Genomic DNA, 27,967 nt, shown 5'->3' on the forward strand with positions numbered 1-27,967 from the left:
TGTGGTGGGTTTTTCCCTACAGGAAATGGGTTTAAAGGTCTTCACAAACTCCAGGGTGAGGAAGCCACATTATTGCCTCCAGTTCCCTCCAGTTGCTTGGCGTTACAGACATTATGAAGGTGAAGCCGGGAGATCAACACAAGCACTCAGGAGAACTGGTAAAGGCCAAAGGCCTCACAGGGATTCTGTTCTGAGCAGAGAGCGCATCTGTGTTTTGGGGTGAATGCTGTTGCTCCTAACTGGCTGCATGTTAGCTCTAGTGTTGGGACTGGGGTTGTGGATTGAGCATTTGGAAGTTTTTCTCACATCATGAGGTGACCGCTCCCTCCTGAAGTTTGAGGTTGGGGCACACTTCTCCTGACAGAGTGAGGGGCCTGCTTTGATAGCCTCACCCTTGGAGGTTAATGGAACCAGATTGTTTCTGGGAGTTCTGAGGGAGAACATTATGCTGCTGGCAGACAAATCTGTGAGTAGCTCGCTAAGACTTTACAATGATTTTCCGTCCTCAGGCATCAGAGAGTTCCCCAAGCACTGCTTTCTGGAAAGTCATCATTGTCATGCTGTCTGGAGTGGCTCACAACCATGACTGTCTACCTCAGGGCAGATTGTCAGAAAACAGGGCAACACCCCAAATTGGTGGTGTATTCTATAGTTAGATTTCACCAAGCCAGTGACAAATGTGAACTTCTGGATCACTATATCAATCTTATCATGGAGTCACAGACAATCCCCTTAGATTCTCCAGTCTATCTTGCCCTCCAAACAGACTGAACTTTGTGATAAAAAGTCACTTATACCAAAAATCACCTCACATTTCAGAAGGCTTTCAGTCCCAAGAGACCAGTCACTTACCCCTAGATCTTACACCAAAGATAATGCTGGTAGCCAATTCTATAGTAAACTAACTGAAGATTTATTAACTAAGAGAAGGAAATTAGAGTTATTGAGAGGTTAAAGCAGGTAAAATATATGTACAGGTGAGTCACAGTCTGTAATTCCAAATGGTGGCAGTGATGTAATAAACTGCCAGCTTCCCAAGTCTTTTCAGGATACCCAGATTGTCTCTGGGGATCTCCGCTTCGCATCTGGTGCACTTCCCTGTAAGAGTCCAAACAGTCCAGAGATGCAGGATCTTTCCTTGAGTCCATACTTATAGCTTCTTCTCACAACAAGCTGACAGGGTTACTACCCACATGAGCTTTTCCTTTGATGACAGAGGCCTGGTCTACACTATGCTTTTAAACCAATTTTAGCAGCGTTAAACTGATTTAACTCCGCACCCGTCCACACTACGAGGCCCCTTATATCAATATAAAGGGCTCTTTAAATCGGTTTCTGTACTCCTCCCCGACGAGAGGAGTAGTGCTAAAATCGGTATTACCATATCGGATTAGGGTTAGTGTGGCCGCAAATCGACGGTATTGGCCTCTGGGCGGTATCCCACAGTGCACCACTGTGACCGCTCTGGACAGCAATCTGAACTCGGATGCACTGGCCAGGTAGACAGGAAAAGCCCCGCGAACTTTTGAATTTCATTTCCTGTTTGGCCAGCGTGGAGCTCTGATCAGCACAGGTGACCACGCAGAGCTCATCAGCGCAGGTAGCAATGCAGTCTCCTGAGAACAGAAAAAGAGCTCCAGCATGGACCGCATGGGAGGTACTGGATCTGATCACTATATGGGGAGAGGATTCAGTGCTAACAGAACTCCGTTCCAAAAGACGAAATAAAAAAAATATTTGAAAAAATTTCCAAGGTTATGATGGAAAAAGGCCACACCAGGGACTCAGTGCAGTGCAAAGTGAAAGTTAAGGAGCTCAGACCAGCCTACCAGAAAACCAAAGAAGCAAACGGAAGGTCCGGGGCAGGGCCAAAAGCATGCCACTTCTACACTGAGCTGCATGCAATTTTAGGGGGCTGCACCACCACTACCCCACCTCTGTCCATGGATTCCGAGGTGGGGGCTGTAATCTCAACCATGGCTGAGGATTCTGCGGAGGGGGAAGATGAGGAGGAGGAGGAGGAAGAGGAAGAGGAGGACGACCTTGCAGAGCGCACACAGCACTCCGTTAGCCCCAACAGCCAGGAGCTTTTTGTGACCCAGACGGAATTACCCTCCTAGCCCTCCCAAGCCACTAGCCCAGACAGTGAAGCCATGGAAGCGACCTCTGGTGAGTGTACCTTTGTAAATATAAAACATGGTTTAAAAGCAAGCGTTTTTTAATGATTGATTTGCTATGAGGGCTTGGGATGTGTTCGCGGCCAGTAAAGTTACTGGAAAAGTTTGTTAACATGTCTGGGGATGGAGCAGAAATCCTCCAGGGACATCTCCATGAAGCGCTCCTGGAAGTACTCCAAAAGCCTTTGCAGAAGGTTTCTGGGCAAGGCAGCCTTGTTCCGTCCACCATGGGAGGACACTTTACCACGCCATGCATGTAGCAAGTAATCGGGTGTCATTGCATGACAAAGCATAGCTGCGTATGGTCCCGGTGATTGCTGGCATTCAAGAGACATCAGTTCTTTATCTCGCTGTGTTATCCTCAGGAGAGTGATATCGTTCATGGTAACCTGGTTGAAATTCAGGAATTTAAGTAAGGGGACAGAGATGGCCATTCCTACTGGGCTGTTTGCCTGTTGCTTAAAAGAAATCCTTCCTTGCACGTAGCCAAGCGGGGAGAGGGAAATAGCGCTGAGCTTTTTCACGTTTGGCTATCAGGGATCTTCCTTGATACTAGCCATCCGGGGGGGGGGGGAAGGGGGGTGATTAGCAGTGATCTTCCATGATACCAGCCATGTGGTGAGGGGAGGGGTAAAGAGATCATCCCACAGAATTGGGGGGGGTGGCTTCTGCTGCTGCATGTTAACAGGAAAGAAGCATCACTGAACGGGATTTGCTTGGTTTTTGGGAAAGGAGGGCATTGTGTATATGAAGGCTGCAGAAGCCAAAAGGCAATGGCTTACCATGGCCGCATGCAAGCTGAATTCTGATGCCCGGGCCTGCGTCTGTGAGCTCTGTAACACCAGAGCCGCGGGCACTCAATATTAAGATGCAAAATGCAACCTTGTAGTGAAATCACATGTTCTATGTAAGGTGAATAGTGTTGTTCACTGAAAGAGTATAACCATTGTTCTGTAAAATGTATCTTTTTAAATACTTCTCTCCCTTTTTTTCCTCCCTCATGCAGCTGCAAATTTTTCAAGTCTCCCTACTCCATCCCGAAGGCTATCTCAGATAAGGCGGAGGAAAAAGAAGACGCGAGACGAAATGTTCTCGGAAATCATGGAAGGGACCCGCAATGAAAGAGCTCATCTGAATGAGTGGAAGGACATGGTATCAAGTTACAGGAAAGATGCCAGCGAACATGAGGAGAGGAGGGACACTCGAGATGAGAGGTGGTGGCAGGAAGATCAGAGGAGTAGGCAGGAAGATCAGCGGTGGCAGGATGCAACGCTGGGGCTGCTGTGTGATCAAACTGATATTCTCCGATGTCTGGTGGAGCTTCAGGAAGAGCAGCGGGGTCACAGAGTGCTGCTGCAGCCCCTGTGTAACCACCCTCACCACTCACCATGTTCCATATCTTCCTCACCCAGACGTGTAAGAACGTGTGGGGGAAGGCTTCGTGCACCCGCCCACTCCACCCTCGTGGACAGCCCAACCAAAAGGCTGTCATTACATTGAAATGTTTTTAGTAGCCTTTTCCTTCCCTCCTATCCTCCTCCCAAACCACACCTGGGATACCTTGTCATTTCTCTCCCTCTTTTTATAATGACTTTTTAATAAAGAATACATGAGTTTTAAACAATAGTGACTTTATTTCCTTAAGCAAGCTGTAATTGAAGGGGGAGGGTGGGTTGCTTACAGGGAATGAGTCCATCAAGGGGAAACAAACACAACAGTTACACCGTACCCTGGCCTGTGATGAAACTCGTTTTCAAAGCTTCTCTGATGCGCACCGCTTCCTGGTGTGCTCTTTTAATCGCCCTGGTGTCTGGCTGCGCGTAATCAGTGGCCAGGTGATTTGCCTCAGCCGCCCACCCCACCATAAAGGTCTCTCCCTTACTCTCACACAGATTGTGGAGCATACATCAAGCAGCAATAACAAAGGGGACATTGGTTTGGCTGAGGTCTGAGCAAGTCAGTAACATGCGCCAGCGCGCCTTTAAACGGCCAAATGCACATTCTACCACCATTCTGCACTTGCTCAGCCTGTAGTTGAACAACTCCTGACTACTGTCCAGGCTGCCTGTGTATGGCTTCATAAGCCATGGAATCAAGGGGTAGGCTGGGTCCCCCAGGATAACTACAGGCATTTCAACATCCCCAACTGTTATTTTCTGGTCTGGGAAGTAATTCCCTTGCTGCAGCCGTTTAAACAGACTACTGTTCCTGAAGACACAAGCGTCATGAACCCTTCCTGGCCATCCCACGTGGATGTTGATGAAATGTCCCTTGTGATCCACCAGTGCTTGCAGCACCATTGAAAAGTACCCTTTGAGGTTTATGTAGTGGGTGCCCTGGTGCTCCGGTGCCAAGATAGGGATATGGGCTCCATCTATCGCCCCCCCCACAGTTAGGGAATCCTATTGCTGCAAAGCCATCCACTATGACCTGCACGTTTCCCAGAGTCACAACCTTTCGTAGCAGCAGCTTAATGATTGCTTTGGCTACTTGCATCACAGCGGCCCCCACAGTAGATTTTCCCACTCCAAATTGATTTCCAACTGACCGGTAGCTGTCTGGTGTTGCAAGCTTCCAGAGGGCTATTGTCACTCTCTTCTCAACTGTGAGGGCTGCTCTCATTTTGGTATTATGGCGTTTTAGGGCAGGGGAAAGCAAGTCACAAAGTTCCATGAAAGTGCCCTTATGCATGCGAAAGTTTCGTAGCCACTGCAAATCGTCCCACACCTGCAAAACTATGCAGTCCCACCAGTCTGTGCTTATTTCCTGGGCCCAAAATCGGTGTTCAATAGCTAGAACCTGCCCCATTACCAGCAGGATCTCCAAAGCGCAGGGGCCCGCGGTTTGAGAGAATTCTGTGTCCATGTCCTCATCACTCTCGTCGCCGCGCTGCCGTAGCCACCTCCTCCTCCTCGCCTGGCTTTGCAGGTCCCGGTTCAGCATAGACTGCATGAGAATGTGCGAGGTGTTTACAAAGTCCACGATTGTGGTATTGATCCGAGCAGGGTCCATGCTTGCCATGGTATGGCGTCTGCACAGTTCACCCAGGAATAAAGGTGCGAAATGGTTGTCTGCTGCTTTCAGGGAGGAAGTGGTGAGGCTGTACCCAGAACCATCCGCGACAATGATTTTTGCCCCGTCAGACACTGGGATCTCAACCCAGAATTCCCATGGGCGGGGGAGACTGCGGGAACTATGGGATAGCTACGGGATAGCTACCCACAGTGCAACACTCCAGAAATCGACGCTAGCCTCGGACCATGGATGCACACTGCCGAATTAATGTGCCTAGTGTGGCCGCGTGCACTCGACTTTATACAATCTGTTTTAGAAAACAGGTTTATGTAAAATCGGAATAATCCCGTAGTGTAGACGTACCCAGAGTGAGTGTTTGAGTGTTTGCCTCTGATCATCACACACAATGACCACTTGCTTTGAAATCTGCACTTTTCTGTTTAAAGTTCTTCATTTGCATTCTACAAGGCTTCTTTCTCCTTTGATGGGTTATTTAGTTACAGGGTATGCACAATGTAAATGTTTGCTGCTACATTATAACAGGATACAGATAAGTGAAAACAAAGCAGGTAACATCCCACTCGTTTTCATGAAGTTGAAACACCACATACTCTGATACATTTAACAATCACTTTGATCTATACTCACACACAAGTGAATTGGCATGAGCTGGCACCTAGTCAGTCAGCGTCACAACCATAGTTTAAGGATGATTAGGGACAATTGAAGTGGAAGGGAAAAATCTTTATGATGGAATTAATCAGCTTCAGCCAGGGTCTTCTGCCACTGGCACGTTACGGCACCAATAGCCCCCAGGTTGTTAGGCTCTGATAGTGAACCCAGGACCTTAGGTGATATCCTTAGCTGCTGCTCCTGACCAACAGCTTGAGTGGTAACGGCCTACAAATCCACAGCAGCCATGCCCCGATCCTCTGATTGAATGGACAGGCAGTACTCTTAGTGAGTACCTGGGCTATTTAAAGGCCCCAACAGGATGAGAAAGCTGTCTGAGCAGCAGATCATTGCCTGCTGATTGCTGCCTAGACAGTCTTGCCTGACCCTGCCTTGCTGCCTCGCCTGGTCTGGTCTCCCTGATGCACTGACCTGACCCCTTGAATTGGACCTTCCAGCTGCTGACCCCTGAGAAAACTCTGACCGCTGCCCCAGGCTGCCTCTGATACTGATCAACCTCCCAGCTGCCCCATCATCTGCCCACATTTTACCACTGCTCTGGACTGCCTCCGCTATCAGACATTAGAGAGGTTGAAGCTGACCAGTTCCAATATAAAGATTTTCTTAATTCTTGTGCCATACCTGTACAGGGGGCAAAAAAAAGGATTGTTTGTCACTATCATAGAGTCAGTGGGGTTTTTTGGAGTGGTGGGTAGTCTGGAAACACCTGGGCTCTTGTTGCTTGGTGACTGATTTGAACATTTCCCACCAGCAGGAGAGATTGTTAATTGGTGTATATCTGATTTTTCAGAGGTACATTTTAAATTTATGGAGAAGAGCCTAGAACATTGGATTGGTGGGATTTTGTGTGTATTATAAATCCAAATAAATAAATAGTGGTGAGGTGTCAATAGATCTGGGTAGTTAAACATATTGTAGGCAGAAACTCTGATGCCTCTGCTATTCCAGTCCTGGGCTCCCCACACAGCTCTGCCAATGCCCCTGAGTCCTGCCCTGCAACTCCTTTCTAGTCCAGTCCTGTTCAAATGGTAATAGTAGCTTCTATGATAAGCAATATCTATATAACCTTTAGGGCTAACCCAGGCCAAGCATTGGGAATCTTTCGCTTGTGTGATCCTTGTCCCTCTGACTCCAAGCAGCATAAAAAATACAGTTCTTCCTTATTAGGGCTTTTTATTCCTTTGCCCCTTCTCTGAGTTGCATTGGGAGTAATTCAGTGGCCCGTCTTCTCTTCTTGGTGGAGGGGGAACAATCAACTGATGTTCCACAATGATTTGTCTGGTGTTGATGGGCCACCTTTTGTGTCAGACTGGTATTTCACACTCGTTAATGCTTCTTTTCTGTCTTGGTCTTTCGCAGTTACAGAGCAAACACTTAATATTACCTTAGAACATGGGATACAGATATTATAAGTGAGATTAATGCCTGCAGCTGCTTACAAGGATTCCATAAAGTCTAAACACTGAACATATTTTTATAACTCTAATGCCTAGTTTAACAATACTAATACACAGGTGAGCAAAAATGGCTGTTATTTTCCACACACGAAAAAATAAGGAAAAATGGGAAAATCATTTTTTAAACATATTTTTTGTGGATTTTTAAAATTTTCATCCAAAATAAAAAAAAATGTTTTTTTTCCAGTTTTCCAACAATCCCACCCCCCAGAAACTGTTGATGGAAACAGACAACTTTATATAAGAATTTCCATTGAGTCAAAAAGCTGTTTTTTCCTCCGCAAAATAAAATCTTTGAGAAAATCGTGACCAACTCTAAGGCCCATCCTTTGAAAGGCTGGAGGCTTCACAGTGATGGTGGAGCAGAAAATGACATGCTGGAGTCCTGATGTGACCCCTCAAACATGCTTCAGACATGGAACTTTCCATTCCCACCCTGCCCACCACAACCGATTTGGGCGTCTGATTACATCAGTGTAGCTGGAGGGGAGAGTGTCCCAGGGTGTGTCTAAATTGCAGTGGGAGGTGTAATTTCCAGATCTTACAGACACACACATGCTAGCTTTGATCAAGAGCTAGTGCACTAAAAAGAGAAGTGTAGCTGTTGCAGCACAGATGGGGGGTTGGGCTAATCCCCCCCAGCGCAATCCTGCTGGGACCCTATGTGTGTACTCGAGAGGCTAGCCTGTCACTGCTACACTTCTATTTTTAGCACACTAGCTTGATCACAGGCATTGTAGTGTACGTACATCTACTCAAGCTGGAAATTACACCTCCAGCTGCAGTGTTGACCTACCCTCAGAGATGGAAGCATCAGACTGGTATTGATGCATTATATCTATTTTAATCAGTTGTACTCACATCTCCCAGGACATGCAGGATCAAGTTACCCTGTCGTGGCTGAGACCCTTCCAGCAGAGGTGGAAACAGTTCGAAAGTATTTCCCAGAGACATGGATTTGGGATTTAGTGCCTGTGACGTGAGTAGCTGGTTGTTGCTGTTTTAACATTTCATTATTTTTTGTGATGATAATATGAATTCCTGATGGTTATTGAGCCTCTTTCATCACCCCAAAGTACTTTTCAAACTCTGTGTATGCAGGAATCACTCAGCCACCTGCAGGCCATTCCCCAGTGGCAGATGTTTACAGTGCAGAACAACACTGCACAAGCATCTAGAAAGGAAAGTGAAAAAGAGTCCCATTTCCAATTGAAATTGCAGGGGGAATCTAAGCATTTGGATTGTAATGGCCTGAGGTGAGCCCCCTTCTTCTTGTTAAAAGGGTTGTGGGGTCTTTAATGATCACTAGTTGTCAAAATATCAACTGTATGTGTTATCTGAAAGACAGCACCTCTTCTGGCACAACATCTCCCAGCACAATGGGCTCAGTGCTAATTCAGAAGGGAGAGCACCCCCTACTGAGTCCCCCCATCACTCCCTGCAGCACTGTACCATAGTCGAGCATTGAGATCAGTGTGGACTCAGAGGGGAGAGCATTATCTACTGAGTTCCCTATATCACTCCCTGGAACACTTGGATTTTCCTTCAGTGTCTGACCAGCCTGTGATCACGATCCTCTCTTTTTGTCACCAGCTCCAATGGAAGTGCTGAATTGCCCTTGACAATCCCTGACACCATCACAGAATGGAAAGCAAATGCGTTCTGCACCTCAAGTGACACTGGCTTTGGTCTGTCCCCAACCGTGTCCCTCAGAGCCTTCCAGCCCTTCTTTGTGGAGCTCATCCTGCCCTACTCCGTGGTGCGTGGTGAGGCCTTCAGGCTAAAGGCCACTGTCTTCAATTACCTGACCCGCTGCATCAGGGTAAGGGACACTCACACCATCCCCATGCAACCAAACCCACAGGCCATGCTTCTCTGCTTCACAAACTCCTGTGTCTGTAGCTCTTTTTAGCCCTCAGTCTCGCTGCAGCCCCTGTCCTCCCCAAACACCTGTGCACCCAAGCCTCTATGTTCCTGTAACTCCCAAGCACTCCAAACCCCTGTAACTCCAAATCTCTACACACCTGTAACCATCTACACTTCTAAACCCATGTGTTCCTTCAGCCCCCTCTGTCTCATATAGTACCACAAACCTTGTCGTGCCCAATTCTCTGCACATCCCATCTGCCGTACTGTCTGCATCTCTAGTTACTACTAATTTCCCTTTCCCTCTCCCCGATGACACCTCTCTGGACAATTGACAGGTCAGCATCTCACTGGCTTCATCTGCCAACTTCCAAGCTACCCCTGTGGAGAAGGAAGAGGCCTCTTATTGTCTCTGTGTGAATGGAAGAAAAACGGTGTCCTGGGCTGTGACCCCAATATCTCTGGGTAAGAAGCATTCAAGCTCTGATATCTTTGGGGGCTGGATGGAGTGGCACAGAAATCTCAGGGGCAGGGACCTGGTAGCTCAAAAATCTGCTGGTAGGGGATTCAACTTCCCCAAGACCCTTCTTTGGGGTGTTTTATTTCTGTTCTTGGTTGGGGAGTGATAAGCTCCTCCTCAGACAAGACAGAGAACCCTAGATGGTTTTCAGCTGTTGGACCCCTCCATTCAAAAGACACTGTCTGTACAGTGAGGACCTCCATCAACACACTCTTCTCTAACACACCAGTGAAAGATGAGAGCTGGTTGGGTCTCTTCTTTCAGCAAGAAAAGTAGGCTATAGTCCTTGGTTCTCACATGGGCCAGAACACTCATCCAGAATGAGGGTGATTTGTGATGAAACTGGAAGCCTGAGATACAATTATCACCCATCTGCTTCATACCTGCTCATATCACATAGTGGAGGAACCATTTAGTTGAGACACTCCATGGAAAACTTAAAGTCCTGGCCATCCTGACTAAGAGAAGAGCCCATCTGAAAGAACTTAAATTGTTTTAAAATCCTGTGCTGATTTAGAGACAGGCATGAAGCCAATCCACTGATCCAAAAGAACTCTGAGTATCTGAAATCCAGCTCAGATCTGGATACAGCTTTGTGGGTTGAGCTCATCTCGCCACTGAATACAAATACAAGTGTGACAATGAGATTCATTACCTATCTCCTTTATTTGATCTTTGTTTCTTCTTTCATTCTTCATTTGTCAGCTTTGTTAGTAATGAATCAGAGCTTAGCATTTCTCAAAGTCTACCTGAAGTGTCTAGCTCCCCACTGAGCTCTTATTATAGCCCTGGTATCTGGCTGCTCAAAATCAGCAGACAGCCATTCCGCCTCTGCCCTCCATCCCAGTGGAAACATCTCCCTCTTTGCTTCACAGATATGAAGTGCACTGCAATCACCTATAACTATGGGGATATTTTTTTCACTGAGGTCTAAACTCGTGAGTAGACAGTGCCAGCGGCTTTTCAAGTTGCCAAAGGCACATTCAACTATCATTCTGCACCTGCTGAGCCTGTGGTTGAAGCACTCCTTGCTGCTATAGAGGTAGCTACTGTATGGCTTCATGAGCCAAGGGAATAAAGTGTAGGCTAGATCTCCCAGGATCACTATTGACATTTCAAAATCCCCATTGGTAATCCTCTGTTCTGGAAAAGGAGTCCCTGCTTGCAGCTTTTTGCATGTGTCATGCAGCTTCTCTGACCATCCCGTGTTGATGTTGGTAAAACTTTCCTAGTGATCCACCATTCTGCATTACCATAGAAAAGTAGCCCATTCTTTTGATGTACTCTGGCAAGGTGGTCTGGTGCCAAAATAAGGAAGTGTGTGTCATCTGTTGTCTCACTGCAGCTCAGGAACCCCATCACTGCAAAACCATCCACTATGTCTGGCACACTACTGAGAGTCATAGTTTTATGTAGCAGGAAACAATTAATGGCCCTGCACAATTGGATGACAGCAACTTCCCATGGTGGATTTCCCACTCCAAAATGTTTCCCAACTGATTCCCAACACAGCGATCGCCACTCGCTTCCCCACCATCTGTGCAGCTCTCATTTTGGTGTCAATGTGTCGGAGGGCTGGGGCGAGCTCTGCACACAGTTCCAGAAAAATGGCCTTGAACATCCACAAGTTCTGCAGCCACTACTTGTCATCCCATACCTGCAGAATGATGTGATCCCATCAGTCAGTGCTTGTTTCTCAGGCCCAGAACCAGCATGCCACTATCTGCAGCTGCTCCATGACTGCCAACAACAACTTTGAATTGTTTCTTTCCATGGTACCCGACAAGGTAGCCTGCAAGGAATTGTCATATTCCCCAGTGCTCCTCTTGAAGCTCCGGAAATGCTGCAGGATCAGGCATGTTATGTTCACAATGCTCACCACAATAGTGCAGAGCTCTGCAGGATCCACACTTCCCACAGAGATGGCAAATGCGCAAGTTTGCAGTGTTTTTGAAAAGAGGAGCAAAACATTATGGGATACATATATTATTATGGGATGGAGAAAACTGCATCTTGGGATATTGAAACCATATTCCCAATCACCCCTGCATGACTTTTTTGCCCCCATGATGCATTGAAAACCCTTTCCAAAATACCTTGTGCTAGATGGTGGTGAGTTGCACAGTGCAATACTTACCCAGAGTGCACTGCTTGCTGGATCAGTGCAGGCACTGTTAGTGTGAACGCGCACTGCTGATACAAGGAGCATAGTGTGGACATTCAAAAGCGATTTAATTATTGCTGTGGCTGCAAGTTGACCTAATTTAGGTCTACATAATTTTGTAGTGTAGACATGCCCTTAATAAACTCCTGACTACCCTCTACTTAACTCCTTGGTTCTAGCCAATTGCATCCCCAAGGAGCAGAATTTTTTTCAAATACTATCCTGATTTAGCAGCTGTCATTGCCACTCACTGTCATTAGGCTACAACCGTTTCCTGGGAAACATCTCAGGTGAGCACATCTGGATTAAGTGGTGCTGACTTTGTTAAGTAATTTGTGGATGTGATGGAGAATGTAATTATTTCTTTCCCTCATGGCCCTGATGGGCTAAACGGGAGCATTAACTCTTTGCTTGACTCAGCCAGGGCTCTGTGGATAGAATCATAGATTCTAAGGCCTGAAGGGGCTATAAGGACCCTTTAGTCCTGTGTAACAGAGGCCATGGTCCTCAGCCAGAAATCAGAGCCATTACTCCCTGCACTCCTATCCATCTTGCCCAATTCCTGCCTGGACTGGGAAGGCTGCTGCAAAGTGATCCTCATGTCTTGTCTGCACTGTGGGTTTTTTCTTTTTACCATTGTAGCTCACTGATGTAGCAGCACCAGAACAAACTCTTAGTGTAGACGCACTAACTGGTGTAACCAGTGACTTGCACTAGTGCCACGTGCCCTCGTTTGAAATGAAAGTGTCAGAGTAACCACCTGCAAGAGTTGGTGGCTGTACTCTGAGGCCACCAAAAAATTTGTTGTGAGAATCCATGTATTAGACCATGCCTGTGCTGGGGTTTTTCACATAGATGTAGCTGCATCAGAGAAAACCCTGAGAACAGTCCTGCTTCCCTGGAGTGAGTCACTTTCACACCAGTAAGCAGGGCTGTTCTCAGGGTTTGCTCAGGTGCAGCTACATCTGTGTGAATAACCCAGTGCAGGCATGGTCTGAGGTACTTCTACCATGTCTACACTACAAACTTATGTTGACTCAAGTTACATTGTCATACAGCTGCCACAGTTAGCACATTACTTGTATGCACGTATACTTGGCTCCTTATGTCAGAGATATGCATACTTATCAGAAGTGCTTGTATCGATGCAGAGTGTGGTGCACCATGGATAGGTATTCCACTGCCACTCATCAAAACGAGAGGCGCACTAACAGTGGAGAAGCAAGTGACGATCACACTGTAGAAACGTGCTACGCCAAATTGCTACCAGTCAGTTGAGAATCACTTTGGAGTCAAGAAATTCACCGCAGGGGCTGTTGTCATGCAAATATGAAAAGCCATTGATCGCCCCCTGCTATGCAGAACTGTGATTCTCAGTGTGCAGGACATAGTGGATGGATTTGCAGCAATGGGGTTCCCAAACTGTGGTGGGGTGATAAATGGCACACATATTCCTCTTTTGGCAGCAGGCCACTTGCTTCAAAGTACATCAACAAAAGAGGCTACTTTTCTGTGGTTCAAGTGTTAGTGAATCACTGATATCAGTGTTGACTAGTCAGGGAAGATGCATGACATTCGCATCTTTAAAAACACAGAACTGTTCAGAAAGCTGCAAGCAGAGACCGTCTTTCCTGACTGGCAGATTACCAGTGGCAATGTTGAAATGCCAGTTGTTATCCTGGGCGACCCAACCTAACCCTTGCTCCCCTGTCTCATGAAGCCGTACACTGGCCACCTTGACAGCACCAAATCATATTTCAACTAGAGGCTCAGCAGGTGCAGAATGAAAGTTGAATGTCCTTTTGGTCATTGGAAGGGGCGCCAGCATTGTTCACAAACAGATGGGGCCTCAGTGAGGAAAATAGCCCAATGCTGTGTCTTGCATAATATCTGCTCCTAGATATCCATGTTTCTATGCGTAGTTCAGAGCTGTGCCTGCACAGCATCTTCTCCCCACAGGCCCAGGAGATCCAATATCTCCTGTCTGTTCCAGGCAGGAGCATGTCTGGAGTGTGTAGCTGGCATGACAGCTGGGCAGTTGCATTCAACAAGGGAGAGTTGCTAGGTGTGCCCACTAAGCTGGGCACCCAAGAAAAGGAATTTCAAAAATTTGCAGGGCTTCAAAGGGTGGGGGGAGACTTCTGGTTTCTGTGACCCCTGGCCAGCAGAGTTCACAGTGGTGACAAGAGCAGTCAGCGTGGGGCATTGTGGGACAGCTGCTGGAGGACAGTAACAGTCAACATAAGTAATGGAGTGTTTACACTATCACTGCATTGACCTAAGGATATCAAACTTGGCTCTATGCCGCTCAGAGCGACGATGTTATTAAGTCAGTGTAACAGGGCACTTACGTCGATAAGAACCTAACTGAAATGTAGACACATGCACAACTAGATTTACATAAGCTGCCTTGCGCCAGCCTAACTTTGTAGCTTAGACCAGGCCTACATGAGATATGACATGAGCTCTCTCTCTCTACAGAGAGGTTTCCATGTAATCAATGGTGCTGAAGAGTGGAGCACCATGGAAATGACATTGACACCCCTGTAGTTGCAGTGCCTAGCAGAACACTTATCTCTCTTTGTTTCAGGTAATGTGAATTTCTCTGTGAGTGCAGAGGCCTTGAAGACGGAGCTGCCCTGTGGGAACGAGGTAGCAGTGCTCCCTGAGACAGGGCAGAAGGACACAGTGATCAAACAGCTGCTAGTGGAGGTATGTGGTGCTGCTTGGTCCCTGTGGTATAGAGAAGTGGTAAGTTTTCACACAGTGTGACGTAGGCAATATGCTGCGCTATAATGCTCTGAGTAGGATAGGAAAACAGTAATAACTTATATAGAGTGTGACAGTATATCTGTCCATGCCTCCTCTGTTATAGGGAAGCTGTGACAACTTGCTACATGGCCTAACAGAAGCACACATGTGGGAGATTCAAAGCACCTAGGGGAATTAGGTGTACTTTGGAAAATCCCACCCACTATAGCATATAATACTGTATATTCCCCTACAGAAAAAACATTGCATAGTGTACCAAATAAGCATAACATGGTAACATTGCATAACCTCTCTCTTTCCTAGGGCAGCAATGGTTGCTGACATTGTTACACGGTGAAATGAAATAGCACAGGGTAATGCTGTACACCCTCGCCTCTGCAGGAAAGCAAGAACTCATTATACAGTATTTATACTCAGTAACAAATGATACATAAAGCTGCATTGCCTCTTCGTGTGTCATAAAAAAGCAACGATAACTAATGACATTTCATGATACCAACAGTAATGCCAGTTATAATAATGTGCAATATCATCAATTCCTATTTTCCTTAAACCCTATTGCTGTCCTTTAATGGAAATAGAAAATCTGCAGCATTACAGAATGTAGAATTGTTGATATTTCACTGTGTAGTAAGTTGTCTTTGCCAACATCAGGTGATGTGATAAGTTAATGACACATAATGCATGTCTTCTCTGTTATAAGGGCATTAAGGTACTGTCTTGCACAGTGTGCTACAGGTAACTAGTGACCCATGCAATACAACTGCACTATTCTTCCCTTGGGTGTGAAGAGACAATAACTTAGTAGTAGCTGGTTTTTATTTTATTCTAACGGATTATTATTTTATGAATCTACAACATCAGTCCATGGAAATTTGCAAATCTCCTTCTTTTTCTGATTCACCGACTTGGCCCTTTACATTTCTCTCTGTCTTCATTCATTGTCTCTCCGTTTTTGTCAAACTCTCTCTTTTCCCCACCTCTCCTACTGCCTTTTTGTCCCTTTCTGAAGTTTCGCTGCCCTGTCCTCACACAGACTTTGTTCCTGATGCCAGATGCTCAGTCTGTCTGCAGCTTCTCACCTTTCTCATTTTCCTTCCCCTCCCAAGCCTGAAGGGATTGAGACGGAAGCAACCTTCAACTCTCTGCTCTGTGCAAATGGTAAGGACCTCTCTGCTCCTTCTTCATCTATGCCCTTTGCCAGTGGATGAAGAGTGACAGCCCCAAGGAAGGAGTGGGTTTATTTGGGAGACTCTGTGGGTGCGGTAAGAACTTGGGGTGTCAGGATATAGACTAAGCAATGGTGGGGATGTTTCTGTGTTGAAAGTCGAGACACATTTCCTAATCATGAGGACATTGCTTGGAACATTGAGATCTAGGGCATGACAAAGCCCCGGAGAATAGACTGCATGAGCAATCCTGGCCCATGTCCCTGGAGGATGGGCTTAAAGGGATTTTAATGGAACTTTTCCAGATTAGAGATTATTCTATGGAGTGAAATTACAAACTGGATTCTACCATCTGCCAATTGCCAGCAAACAGGAAGGGCCAAAGAACTGGAGACTGCAGTTTCCCATCTGGCCATGTGGTGGCACCTCACTCCATGGAAAAAGCTGAATTTTTCCCATGGGTCAAAGGACCCCAAGCCAAAGGGGACAGTTGGGTGTCTCACTGTCCAGCTAGGAGGAATGGAGCTGTTGAAAGCAGGGATTCCCCATGCAGGGGGCGGGTGGAAAGCAGCGCTCCAGGTTCTGCTCTGGGACCCATTCACTGCTGAGCATGGGGGCATTTTATTGCATCATATCTGTCTGAATTTTTTCCCTCAGGAAATTCAGAAGCAGGGAAGATTTCCCTGAAGCTTCCACTGAACGTGGTGCAGGGCTCAGCCAGAGCCTATGTGACAGTGCTGGGTGAGTGCAGCAACTCAGAAAGGACCTGCCCTGGCAGCTGCGGCCACTGATCCTTGTCTGCCTGCCGTGCCAGCCTTTCCACCTGGTCAGCTACGTACTCCCTTCATCAGTGTCCCCATCATCTCTCCATTCATCTCTTCTTGTCTCTTTTCCTGTCCCTGTTCTCCTTTATCAGTCTCCCTGTGTGTTGGCCTTTTTGTCTAAGTATCCCTATTCCTATCCCAGACATCTTCCTACCCTTCCTTCTCCCCATTCTCTCTCTCTGTGTTTCCTCTTCAGAGTATGGCTCTGTCCTGTTTTTCCCTCTGTCCTTCTCTCTCACCTGTTACTACCTGTGGTCTGTGGTGAACTCTGCCTCCGCAATCCACCTCTGTGGGACACTGACTCCCTGTGTCTCCATCCCCAGGCGATATCCTGGGCACAGCCATGCAGAACCTGCAGCAGCTTCTTCAGATGCCCTTCGGCTGCGGGGAGCAGAACATGGTCCTGTTTGCCCCCAACATCTACGTCCTGGACTATCTGAATAAGACAGGGCAGCTGAGTGAGGAGACCAAATCCAAGGCTATCGGATACTTAGTCAGCGGTGAGGAGGGACGGGGCTTTTGTTTCTTCACTTGCTCCCTTCCAAGGTTGTGCTGGGAGCTTTCTGCCTGACCTGTGGAGAGAGTTTCCCTCAGCTGAGGACAGAGGGACGGGGTTGTGTATCTGGGGAGTGGAGTCCCCATTTGACACTGGCTCACTATTGTCAGTTGTCTGAGCACTCTGGTTATGTGCACTCATTGCCGCACGAGAGCTACTGGCTGCTGTGTCCATCCTATGAGTCATCCCTATAGTGTGGAAATGCTGCACACGGTAGCCAGGTGAAATGGCTTCTCAGCCTGGGTGCTCCAGCTAAGCAGTCTGTGTGGTGCTCCCCCTCCTGGAGTATGATGGTGCTGCCCATGTGTCGTATGTCAGTTCCCTCTGCTGACTAGCTTGTGGGATGGAGACGTGTATGTTTGTATACCAGTGCTGGCTAGTACACATAAGGCCTAGGAGTCCCTTTACTGGCTGAGCTGGTGAGCTGCTCTCTCACTCATTACTGTTTTTTTTTCTGATGTATAAATCCTGCTTTAACTTTCCATTTCAGGTTATCAGAGGCAGCTGAATTACAAGCACCTGGATGGCTCTTACAGCACATTTGGGGAGCATTACAGGCAGCAGGGGAATACCTGGTGAGATTTCTTGCCAGTTATGCCTCCTCTAAACCTCCTCTGTTATATAGTTATAAAGGAAGTGTTACATTTTAGTCAACTGCTGATGCTGTTAAAGGCTTGAGGGCTCGCTGAAGCTTTCACAGTCCCTTGGCGTATCACACAAAAGGGAATAGGCTTCATCAGGCTGCTGTGTATAAAAAGTACCTGTTCCCACTGGCCCTGAGGAGAGAGAGAACTGAAGAGGCAAAGGGAGTGGGATGGTTTCAGGTCATTTTTGAAAAAAAGATGGAGGGATCCGGGGTGGCTGTTCCAGACAGGGAGTTGCAGAGGGGCAGACTCTCATACCCATAGTGGTGGAATTGGGTTAAAGGTAGAGAGCAACCTGGTGCTAGATAGGACCATAGGAATCGCTATGCCATTGATCGCCCATTATCAAGATAATTAATAGGTATACAAATTTTATTAAAGTAAATGTTTGAAATGAAATATACAGAGGTTGAGAGGGAAGGTACTGTACATCTGGGGTCAGGCTTGGTTGTGGGTGGTTTCAGATATCGTTTGCAAGGATGAAGACATACGTACATATCGCATAATTGGCATAGACCCAGATTGGGGTGCAAGGTTTTTAAAGTGTCAGTGGATACGTTGGCTCGGGTACGCCACCCATGGAATGAATAAGGAATCCAAGTCAGTATCGGTGGAGCGGATAGGTACATGGGTGAGGTGCGTCCCTTGGTCCGTCAGGGAAGGAAGGGGTTATTTCCCTGGTCGGTTGTCTCGATTACTTGGTGTGGTATTGGCGGTGTCCGGTGATGTGTTTGGTATAAATGTCTCTGGACCACCTGATGGTGTCGGACACCATGAGCTGTCTCATGAGCCAGGCGTAGCATTAACAACACCAGTCCTAGTACTGAACCTCGCAGCACCCCACTGTTAGCCTTGTGCTATGATGGAATTGATCATTTAATTCTAGCTTTTCTTTTCTGTCCCTGAACCAATTTCTGATCCACAACAACACTTTGACTCTCATCCCATGATTATTCAATTCATTTAGACTTTCCAAAAGGCTTTGAGAAGGTCTGTCATAAGAGACTACTAAAGAAATGATGTCAATCAGTTCTCATTCATTCAGCACTTTATTGACATGTTCAGGGAATTCTAAGAGATTAGTGAGGCACAATTTTCCTTTGAAGAAGCCATGCTGGTTAGACCCCCATCAGATCATGATCTTCTGAATCTTTTATTATGCTTTTTTTAATTGTCATTTTCACTAGTTTACCAAGTAGAGGCAAACTGGTGTATAACTCCTTGGAACTCCCATGGAGTCCTGTTTAAATATAGATTCAACATTTGCAGCCCTGCAACCCTCTGCAATAAGAGGTGTATTTAGCATGAAGAGGGCTCATAAGTTTGAGAGGCTAGTTGTGTTCAGGGAGGATTTTATAAACAGGAAGAGACAGCTTGAACTGGATCCTGAAATCAATGTGAAGGAGACTATGGAGGTGTGTGAAAGTGGAAGCAATGTATTGATGCTCTCTGCCCTATGGCCTCCAGCTCTCGGGCCCCTGCTGCTTCCATTCAGGCTGGCGATGCCCCAGGACCCCATCCCCTCCAGCGAGCACAGGGCATGGGAGGGAGCTCTCACTGCTGCCCACTCTCTGTCTCAGGCTGACGGCCTTCGTCCTCAAGTCCTTTGCGCAGGCCCGCTCTCACATCTTCATTGAGGAGAAGCACATCCAGGACGCCCTGGCCTGGCTCGCTGGCAAGCAGAAGGACAACGGCTGCTTCCGCAGCTCCGGGACGCTCCTGAACAATGCCATAAAGGTGACGTATCCACCTGGACCGCTTCCCATGGGCCTCATGGGACCCATACAGGACTCCAGTGATACGGAGAGAGCTACAGCTCTGCATGGGAACAGTTCAGACACTTCAGCACATGGGGCCAGGGTGGAAGGAGCAGAGGATGACATGGTCCTGGGAACTACCATGGAGATACGGATGGGCAGATACTGTACTGTACGTGGGACCTATCTGTACTATGGGGAGGAGAAACGAGGGGGCAGATACATGATAACTACCATGGGAGGTAAATGGGGACAGAAACACAGAGTGTGTCTACACTGCAGCTTGGAGTGTACTTCTCAGCACAGGTAGACAGCCACAAAAATAGCAGTGTGGCCATGGCAGCTCAGGCTAGTTGCCCAAGTACATACTCCAAGCTTGAGCATGACTGTATTTGGGCAGCTAGTGAGAGCTGCTGCCTGTGGCTGCACTGCCTTTTTTAGTGTACCAGCTCAGGTGGAGCTAGTGTGTACATGTCTACCTTGCTAGGAAGCACGTTCTCTGTTGCAGGGTTGACATACCCATTTGTGAGAGCTATCATGGGGCATGGCAAGAGTGGGGGGATAAAGGGGATGAGGATGTAGTATGTAGAGAGCTCCTGTGGAGCAGGGCCCAGAGGGGAAAGGCTTTGGGTGTTGCGTAGGGTTAATGTCTCTGTCTGTGGTTCCCTGCAGGGTGGGGTGGACGATGAGATCACGCTCTCTGCCTACATCACCATCGCGCTGCTGGAGATTCCTCTGCGCATCACTGTACGTATCCACACACACAAAGTCTCCTTCATGAGTTCCCCTGGGTCAGCGGCCTCCCCTATCCCCCACTCCCTAAACCCAGCCAAGTCCTGATAGTGGCAACCCGATGCCCTGATAAAGTGACCTCTAAGGAAAGGAGGGAAGAAACCAGTCTGGAAAGGCTTTGGCTCTGGCTCCAGAATGAGATGGTCCCCAGGCCTCAGACGCATCTCGGTGTGCAGTACTGGTTCTGGCTGAGCTCTGCTTCTTTGATTGGCTCTTTATTTTTTTTTCCATTCTGCATATTAAAAAAAAAATCCAAAATTCATGTCAAAAGAGCTGTAATGCTCGGTCGCTGTCTCCTGTGGTCTGGCTGCAGCTCAGATGGGTCGGACCGATGGAAGCTTTTCAGCCTGACAGCGTCGCTACTTCCTTCTCCTCTACTCCTGTTTGTTTTATATAGTCTCTGTAAACATACTAGGTGTCTAGTCATGCTTTTCATTGGATGAATGACTGGGAGGGATTGTATACTCGTTGACAGCTGGTGGCCCATTGCTATCCATGGCAGAGTCTTTCATTTGCCTTCCACATTTTTTCTTGGTTAAAATTCAATAAATAGCCCTAGACACTTCAGACGACCTTAATTTCTCCAAGTTGTGAGGACCTTGTGTCTAACATGGCTACCCCATGGGAGGCAAGAATGTGATTTTTGTAACTGCTGAAGCTGTCTCAGCTAGACACATTTAAGCCACATTTCTGTGCTCAGTGGCTCACAGTGATGGGGTGACCAAATTACTACAAGATTCTGAGTTCACTGGGACCATGCAAGTGCCTGGGGTCAAACAGTCACTCATCCTATCACCAGCATCTATGTTATATTAGATCCACTGCATCTCTTATTTAAACCCAGCTGTCTCTGTGGTCATGAGATGGCAGCCTGCACAGGCAGTGCCCAAAGCCTAGCTCATATCGTCACACTGCGAACACTGATTATTTCCCCTCTTTGCTCCCCGCAGCACTCTGTGCTCCGTAGTGCTTTATTCTGCCTGGAAACAGCCATGGAGCAGGAAGGAAACCATGTGTACACGAAGGCACTGATGGCCTACGCCTTCGCCCTGGCGGGGAAGGAGGAGAAGCGCAGGGCACTGTTGGACTCGCTTGATAAGGAAGCTGTGAAAGAGGGTGAGACCTGTTTATGGGCCCTTCTTCTGCATTCCAGCCCACTGGCCCTACCCAGCCTGGCAGGAGAAGGGTTTGATTGTTATTACTATAACCTTCAGTCTGTGCTGCAGCAGGTTGGGGTTATTTAGCCTCTTCACACATTTTAGATCAATGAACCCTAAAAACCCTGGAACCGGCCATTCCTGGGATCTGACTTCATAAAATGTGGGAGACACAGGCACAGGTGCAGCAACCTAATTAGTCACTGAGAGTTTTCATACCCAGAATGTATCAACCCACTAGAGAGATTATTTAATACCTTCATGCTTTGTATTGACATGTCCAGCAAGGGTTGGGACTCCATTCTCCATCCTCCATCCTCAGAGACACTATGTCCATAACCCTCTATGCAACAACCAGATATTCGGTAATAAACATTTCCTTTTCTCCTCCCTCTCCCTTCTCCCACGGCAGATGGCTCCATTCACTGGCAGAGGCCCGGGAAGCAGCCAGAGGCCGATCTCCCATTCTATCACCCTCGTGCTCCCTCTGCCGAGGTGGAGATGACGTCCTATGTGCTCCTCGCTTACCTCACCATGCAGCCGGCATCATCCCAAGACGACCTGTCATTGGCAGCTCAAATTGCAAAGTGGATCAGCAAGCAGCAGAATCCCAACGGGGGCTTCTCCTCCACCCAGGTGAGCTGTTCCCATCCCCAGCGGCAGGAGATATCTATCTATCTATCTATATATATATATCAGGTTGCCAGAGAAGGACGAATAACCCAGCATTGGAAAAGAGACGGACTCCTCCTGGGGAGGGGGATGGGACAACAGTGCCCTTGCTGCAGGGTTTAGAGAACCTCTGTTTCGGAGGGTTTTAGATCATGGGATAGTCACAGCATGGAGTATGGCTACATCAGATCCCCACAGGCCTTAGTGGGCTAATGAGGCAGGAGACTGGACAAGTGATGCTCTTGTGTACAGAGGGCAGATTTGTCTCCCTTAGCATCCATGAGCATGATGCTTTCCTCAGCTCCCCACAGCACTGACCCCATCCAGCCTAGCCAATCCAACTTAGGAGCTGAGGCCTCCCCAGAGAAGCAGCAGTCAGTCACTGCCAGACACACCTTGGTGGGACGAGGTCACCATCCTGAGTTATGTAGAACCAGGAAGTGCCACCTGATTAAAGGCAGCCCAAAGCACATCCCTCTTGAAGACAGTACATGAAGTGTTGGCCTTTGGAAGACTACTTCACTGAGGGATTTGGTTAACATAGTAGGGTTGTAATTCTGTTTTCCTGCTGCTGAGCCATGTGGGTTATCTGTCTGCTTTGTCAGCTGTCCCTTCAGGTTGCTCCTTCATGTTAGGGTGGGTGGCTTCTTCCCTCAGCTCCCTGTAGTGGAGTGTCAGAAATCCCAAAGCCTATGTTCCCAAAGGTACTTAGACAGTTGGCTGCTTTTAGTGGGAGAAAGGTGCTTAAATACCTGTGAGGATCTGGGCCCAGGGAATAGGTGAATGGCTTGTGGGAGTGATGGGTAGAAAATGGGTGGAAATGGGAAAATCCGACCTTTCTGAGCAGAGTGGTGCTGTGTGGGAGGATCTGGTGGGGTTGGGGCTCCAGGCCCATAGAAATGGCTCATTCATTCCCTTGGGCACCTGGGCCCATCTCTCAACTGGCAGGACACAGTGGTGGCGCTCCAGGCCCTGTCCCGATACGGAGCATCTACTTACACCAAGAGTGGAGGAGCATCCATAGTGACTCTGCAATCCACAGGCAAATTTCAGACCCAGTTCCAGGTGGATCACATGAACCGTCTGCTGCTCCAGCGTATGGCACTGCCAGAGGTGCCAGGGGACTACAGCATGGGGGTGACAGGAGAAGGATGTGTCTACGTGCAGGTGAGGGGTCCTGGGGTAGGGGTAGGGGGAGAGGCTGTTACTGAGGGAAGCCCGTCTCATTCCCATTGGAGATGGCAGGGTGAGGTGGGATGGGCAGAGGAGAGAAGGGAGAAAGAGATGGGGATGAGGATGAGAAAATATGAAAAGGTATGAGGAGAGAGCATGTCCAGAGTTAGGGAATGGGGAGTTAGTGATAGGAGGAAGGCAGAGAAGACAAAAGTGGGAATGAGATGGACCAGGGGGAAGGAGGCAGAGGAGATAAGCAGAGAGGAGATGTGCACAGGCTCACATAAAACTGTGTATTCTCTTTCAGACCAGCCTGAGGTACAATGTGCTCCCCAAGCCAGAAGAGGCACCATTCGCACTGGAGGTGCACACGGTCCCCGAGACATGTGACAGCCCCCAGGTCCACAGGACTTTTAGCATTGCCATAAACATCAGGTAACTCCCCTCACAGGACCAGGCCTTCCGGAGCAGCCCTAGCCTAGGTGCTGACTTTCTAATGTGCCAAGGGGTGCCCCCCACCCCCAGGCTCTGCCCCCATTCCACTCCTTCCCCGAAGGCCTCACAACTGCTCTGCCTCTTCCCATCCCCGTCACGCCCCTGCCCCGCCTCTTCCCACCCCATTCCACCCCCTCCCCCAAGCGTGCCCCAGCCTTGCTCCGCCCCAGCACCTCCTGCACGCTTCAGGGCAGGAGGCACTGTGGGGAGGGAGAGGTGCTGATGGGGGGCTAACGGTGGGTGCTAAGCACCCATAACTTTTTTTCCATGGGTGCTCCAGCTGAGTCACTCCAGGAGATTGCAGGTGGACCAGCAGGTGGGGTGGGTGATGCCAGATCAGGGGAGCGTGCACCTGTGCCAATCAGAGTTGAGGTGCATCAGCTCTGTGCTGAGATGTATTAAACCTTGTTTCGTTTCCCACTTGGTCTCCCAGTTACACAGGGAAACGCCCCGTCTCCAACATGGTCATCGTTGACGTTAAGATGCTGTCAGGATTTATCCCTGTGAAGTCATCAGTGAGGAAGGTAAAAGCCTGTTCTGTGTATGGGCTATAGCCCCCCCCAGAGCCCCTTGCCTTCAGCCCTACCTGAGGGGTATCTGGCCCCCAGTGGGCTCCAGTTCCTGACCCCTCATATTATGGGTGCAGCCTGATCTCATCTACAGCAGTAGGGCCCTCCATGTCTTCCGTCTCTTCTTTTCCACTGGAATCCTGAAGGGTCTGAGAGTCCCCAGCCCACTTCTGTCACAGGAGCCAGCTCAGACCAGCCTTTCACCTACAGATTTCCCAGCTGCAGGATCTGCAGTGTAGACAGCAGCTCCTCCCATGCCTGACTCCAGACTGGGCTTATGGAGACCTTGTGCAGTGACCCCTGGCATTGCAGACAGCGTTAGCCAGTCTAAGACCTAGAGAATGAGGAAGAACTATTAGATCTGTTTGACTGAGGTTGGGTATATACTGGGATTGGTGCTGGCTTTGATTGGGGTCCAGCACCTCAGGAGCACTTTACACCTCAGTGAATCAGTTGGGTGGGGACTCATACTCTGCCTCTTTACTTACAGCACCAGGGGAAAGAGGTCCTGGTGGTTCTCCATCACTGGCCATTTTTAAATCGAGATTGGATGTTTGTCTAAAAGATCTGCTCTAGGAATTCTTTTGGGGGAAGTTCTCTGGTCTGTGTTACACACATAGGCGTAGTTTGACTTCTGTATTTGTGGTAAGGGAGGGAAGCAGCTCCAGTCAGGGCAATGGGGCTGTGCATATGGGGGGTGGGGCAAATTCCACACCTGCCTAAGGATTGCAGTTTGGGGGGACAACACCCCCAGTGTCCCCAAACTACACCCATGGTTATACAGGAGGTCAGATTACATGATCACAAAGGTTCCTTCTGGTCTTGGACTCCATGAATTTGTAAAAGCATCCTATTCCTTAGGGCTCTGGGGTGGTTTGACGGGGAGCTCAGTAACATCCTGCTTCTCTCTCTTGGCCGCTGGCAGCTGGAAGGACATCACCACATCCACCGCACAGAACTGAGCACCAACCACGTGCTGCTGTACATGGAGCAGGTGAGTGACCACATGGGGCCAGGATGGGCCAGAAAGAACCACCCCCATGTACCGCAATAGAAGTGCCCAGGGGAGGGGATCTCCCAAGCCTCAGCTGGGAAAGACAAATCCATGTATTGCTGTCCAGTGTTTCCCTTCAGCACTTTCCTAACACAGAGCCAGGGCCCTGATCTCCCCCCATCTACGGGTACCAGGGACAGTGGCTCATACCCGGGGGTCAGGCAAGGCTTAACCCACCTCCTTTAGGGCCTGAATCCCTGCCAGTCCCTGCAGCCAAGGAAAGCAGATGCTGGACCTGCAGGATCATGGGGGGCACCAATGCGTGGAGGAGATGTGGAAGGAGAGGGTGAAGTGGCTCAGAGCTTCTTGAGCCTCATCTGTTTCCCTTTCAGGTGAGCAATGTGACTCAGAGCTTCTCCTTCGCGGTGGAGCAGGACTTCCCCGTGCAGAGCCTGAAGCCGGCGGTGGTGAAAGTCTATGATTACTATGAGACAGGTGTGTGTGCGGGTGGGGCTGGCAGCAGTTGAGGCTGGTGGGCCTGTCATGGAGGGTGAAAAGTCATATTCAGAGCCACAGTAAACCTGCTGGCATATGGGATTGAGTATCTCCCTGCTCCAGGATGAGAACATGGGGGCACATAGGGTTTACATGCTAGGGATCATCCTGCACTGACCTCATGCTCGCACCATGGGAGTCTCTGAGGCCCCAGACCCCTCGTGCACTGTAAAGGGAAGATGCTAATCCTCGTAGGTTAGCGTCAAAGGGATCTAGGAGGGTCCTGGATTCAGATCCTGCCCTGAGATCCCAGCTCTGGGTGTGACCTGGAGAAGGCACATTCACTCCTCTGTTTCCAGCTAGGGAATTGGGGTGACAAAACCAAAGCCCAATGGCAACCCCAGTTATTGTGTGTCAGGCAAGATGCAAATGGCACTGACCTGCTGGAGATGCCTGCTGCCCTGTAGCCTTGTGGTAACCTTTGCCTTCCTCCCATGGAGCCCAGATGAGGTTCCTTCAGTGCCCCTGGAGAGAGGACTCCCTCCTCTCCTGCCTGAAAGGTGCCAGCTCTCTGCTGCAGGGCCTGGTGGAAGTGCGAGGAGTCCTGGTTGGGTCTCACACAGCCTTGATCACATTTCCCTTCCCTTGTGTCTTCCAGATGAATTTGCCATTGCCGAGTACAGTGCCCCCTGCAGCAAAGGTAGTGTATGAAGAGATGACTGTGAGGTTTTCAGACTGCCCAGGGCTGCTCAGTTAGCACAGAGCTGAAACCCAGCCTGAGTCTTCTCAGCCTGTCTGGAGGGTTGTAAAAGTGGCTGTTCTCTTTTGTCCCATGTCCTGGAGTGGTCTGCCAGCACCCCAAGTGCTCGGGGAGAGGGGAACGCCAGCTCCCCCACATTGTCAAGTTCAGATTCAGGCCTTGAATCTGAGGCAGCAGGCTTGGTTAGTCCCAAGATTACGTCCTCCCCCTCAGTCAAAACTAGTCACTGCTTCTTTCTGTACCTTTCTGGGACAGAGCAAGAGCAAGTCCTTCCAAAATCCACACTTGGCATCCCTCTTCTCATCAGGGCTGTTTTTAAACAGGCTGCAAAGCAAAACAGATTAATGAAAAACCATCTTCCAGGGTTGAGGTGACTCAAAACTGCTGGGAAAGGGGTCAGGGCTGAAGCCCTGAATGTTCTAGGGATGCATCTGGCCACTGTGGCAGAGAAGCCGTAGTCTGGGCAGGGCAGTGTCTCTGCAGCTCCTATACTCAGAATGAGGTGACCTACAAGAGGGAAAGGTTGCTCTCCGTGAGTCATTGATTCCTCTGTAACTGTCTCACATTCTCTTTTCCCCATCATAGCTAATGTTGAGCAGGAAAATGCGTGATGACAGAGCTGTATTCTGGGCCCTGCTGGATCCTCTCTGCTCATCTCTGCATGCAGCAATCCCCCCCAGGCGAAGTGGTTTGATATAGTGGGGAGGAAAACCCCTCAGCACCATATAATTAATGTTATAAATAAATTGTCATGATTCTGACCAGCTGCTTGTGGCCTCTTTCCCTGTTACTAAGGCTTATCCCTTCTTCCCTGTTGGGATCAGATTACAGGATAGTCTCAACCTTAAAAGAGATCCAGAGCCATCCCCAGACATCGGTGCGAAGGAGGGGTTGGCAGGACATCAGAAATAACTGGAGACAGAGGGTCTCTCTGGGAACAGCCCTGGTGCCTGTGATCTGTGAAGATCTGTGCATCATAAGGGCCTGTTTAGTTGTGCAGGCAGGAAACAGACCCTTCCTGATGGCATGATCTTGAGGAAGTTCTGAGGTTTCCTATGCTGTTTCCTGCACTGGGGATGATCTTGGCCTAAGTTTCAGTTGCAGGGCCAAACTCTTCCCTCAATGACATTTGAAGTCAGTGCAGGTGTAACTGAAGGGAAATGTGAAGACCCTGGGGGCAGAATTTCTCCTGCTGGGTCTCGGTTGCAGGAGATGAAGGAAAGAGCCCATCTTGGCTCTCAGAGGA

At 48.6% G+C, this 27,967-nt stretch overlaps 1 protein-coding gene across 1 annotated transcript in view; it reads left to right on the forward strand.

Moving 5' to 3' along the window:
- Nucleotides 1-27,332, forward strand: part of LOC127046284 (alpha-2-macroglobulin-like) — a 53,108-nt gene extending 25,776 nt beyond the window's left edge. Inside the window, exons 17-36 of the mRNA XM_050943130.1 lie at nt 23-158; nt 8,213-8,321; nt 8,936-9,164; nt 9,547-9,673; nt 14,483-14,604; nt 15,774-15,825; nt 16,491-16,574; nt 16,981-17,157; nt 17,704-17,788; nt 19,438-19,594; nt 20,287-20,361; nt 21,357-21,522; nt 21,976-22,199; nt 23,184-23,402; nt 23,716-23,843; nt 24,337-24,427; nt 25,398-25,466; nt 25,859-25,961; nt 26,620-26,661; nt 27,307-27,332. Coding sequence (XP_050799087.1) covers nt 23-158; nt 8,213-8,321; nt 8,936-9,164; nt 9,547-9,673; nt 14,483-14,604; nt 15,774-15,825; nt 16,491-16,574; nt 16,981-17,157; nt 17,704-17,788; nt 19,438-19,594; nt 20,287-20,361; nt 21,357-21,522; nt 21,976-22,199; nt 23,184-23,402; nt 23,716-23,843; nt 24,337-24,427; nt 25,398-25,466; nt 25,859-25,961; nt 26,620-26,661; nt 27,307-27,332 — 2,421 coding nt within the window. The remainder of the gene's footprint in view (nt 1-22; nt 159-8,212; nt 8,322-8,935; nt 9,165-9,546; nt 9,674-14,482; nt 14,605-15,773; nt 15,826-16,490; nt 16,575-16,980; nt 17,158-17,703; nt 17,789-19,437; nt 19,595-20,286; nt 20,362-21,356; nt 21,523-21,975; nt 22,200-23,183; nt 23,403-23,715; nt 23,844-24,336; nt 24,428-25,397; nt 25,467-25,858; nt 25,962-26,619; nt 26,662-27,306) is intronic.
- The last annotated feature ends 635 nt before the right edge of the window (nt 27,333-27,967 follow it).

The sequence above is a fragment of the Gopherus flavomarginatus genome, chromosome 1, assembly GCF_025201925.1.
Source record: "Gopherus flavomarginatus isolate rGopFla2 chromosome 1, rGopFla2.mat.asm, whole genome shotgun sequence".
NCBI lineage: Eukaryota > Metazoa > Chordata > Testudines > Testudinidae > Gopherus > Gopherus flavomarginatus.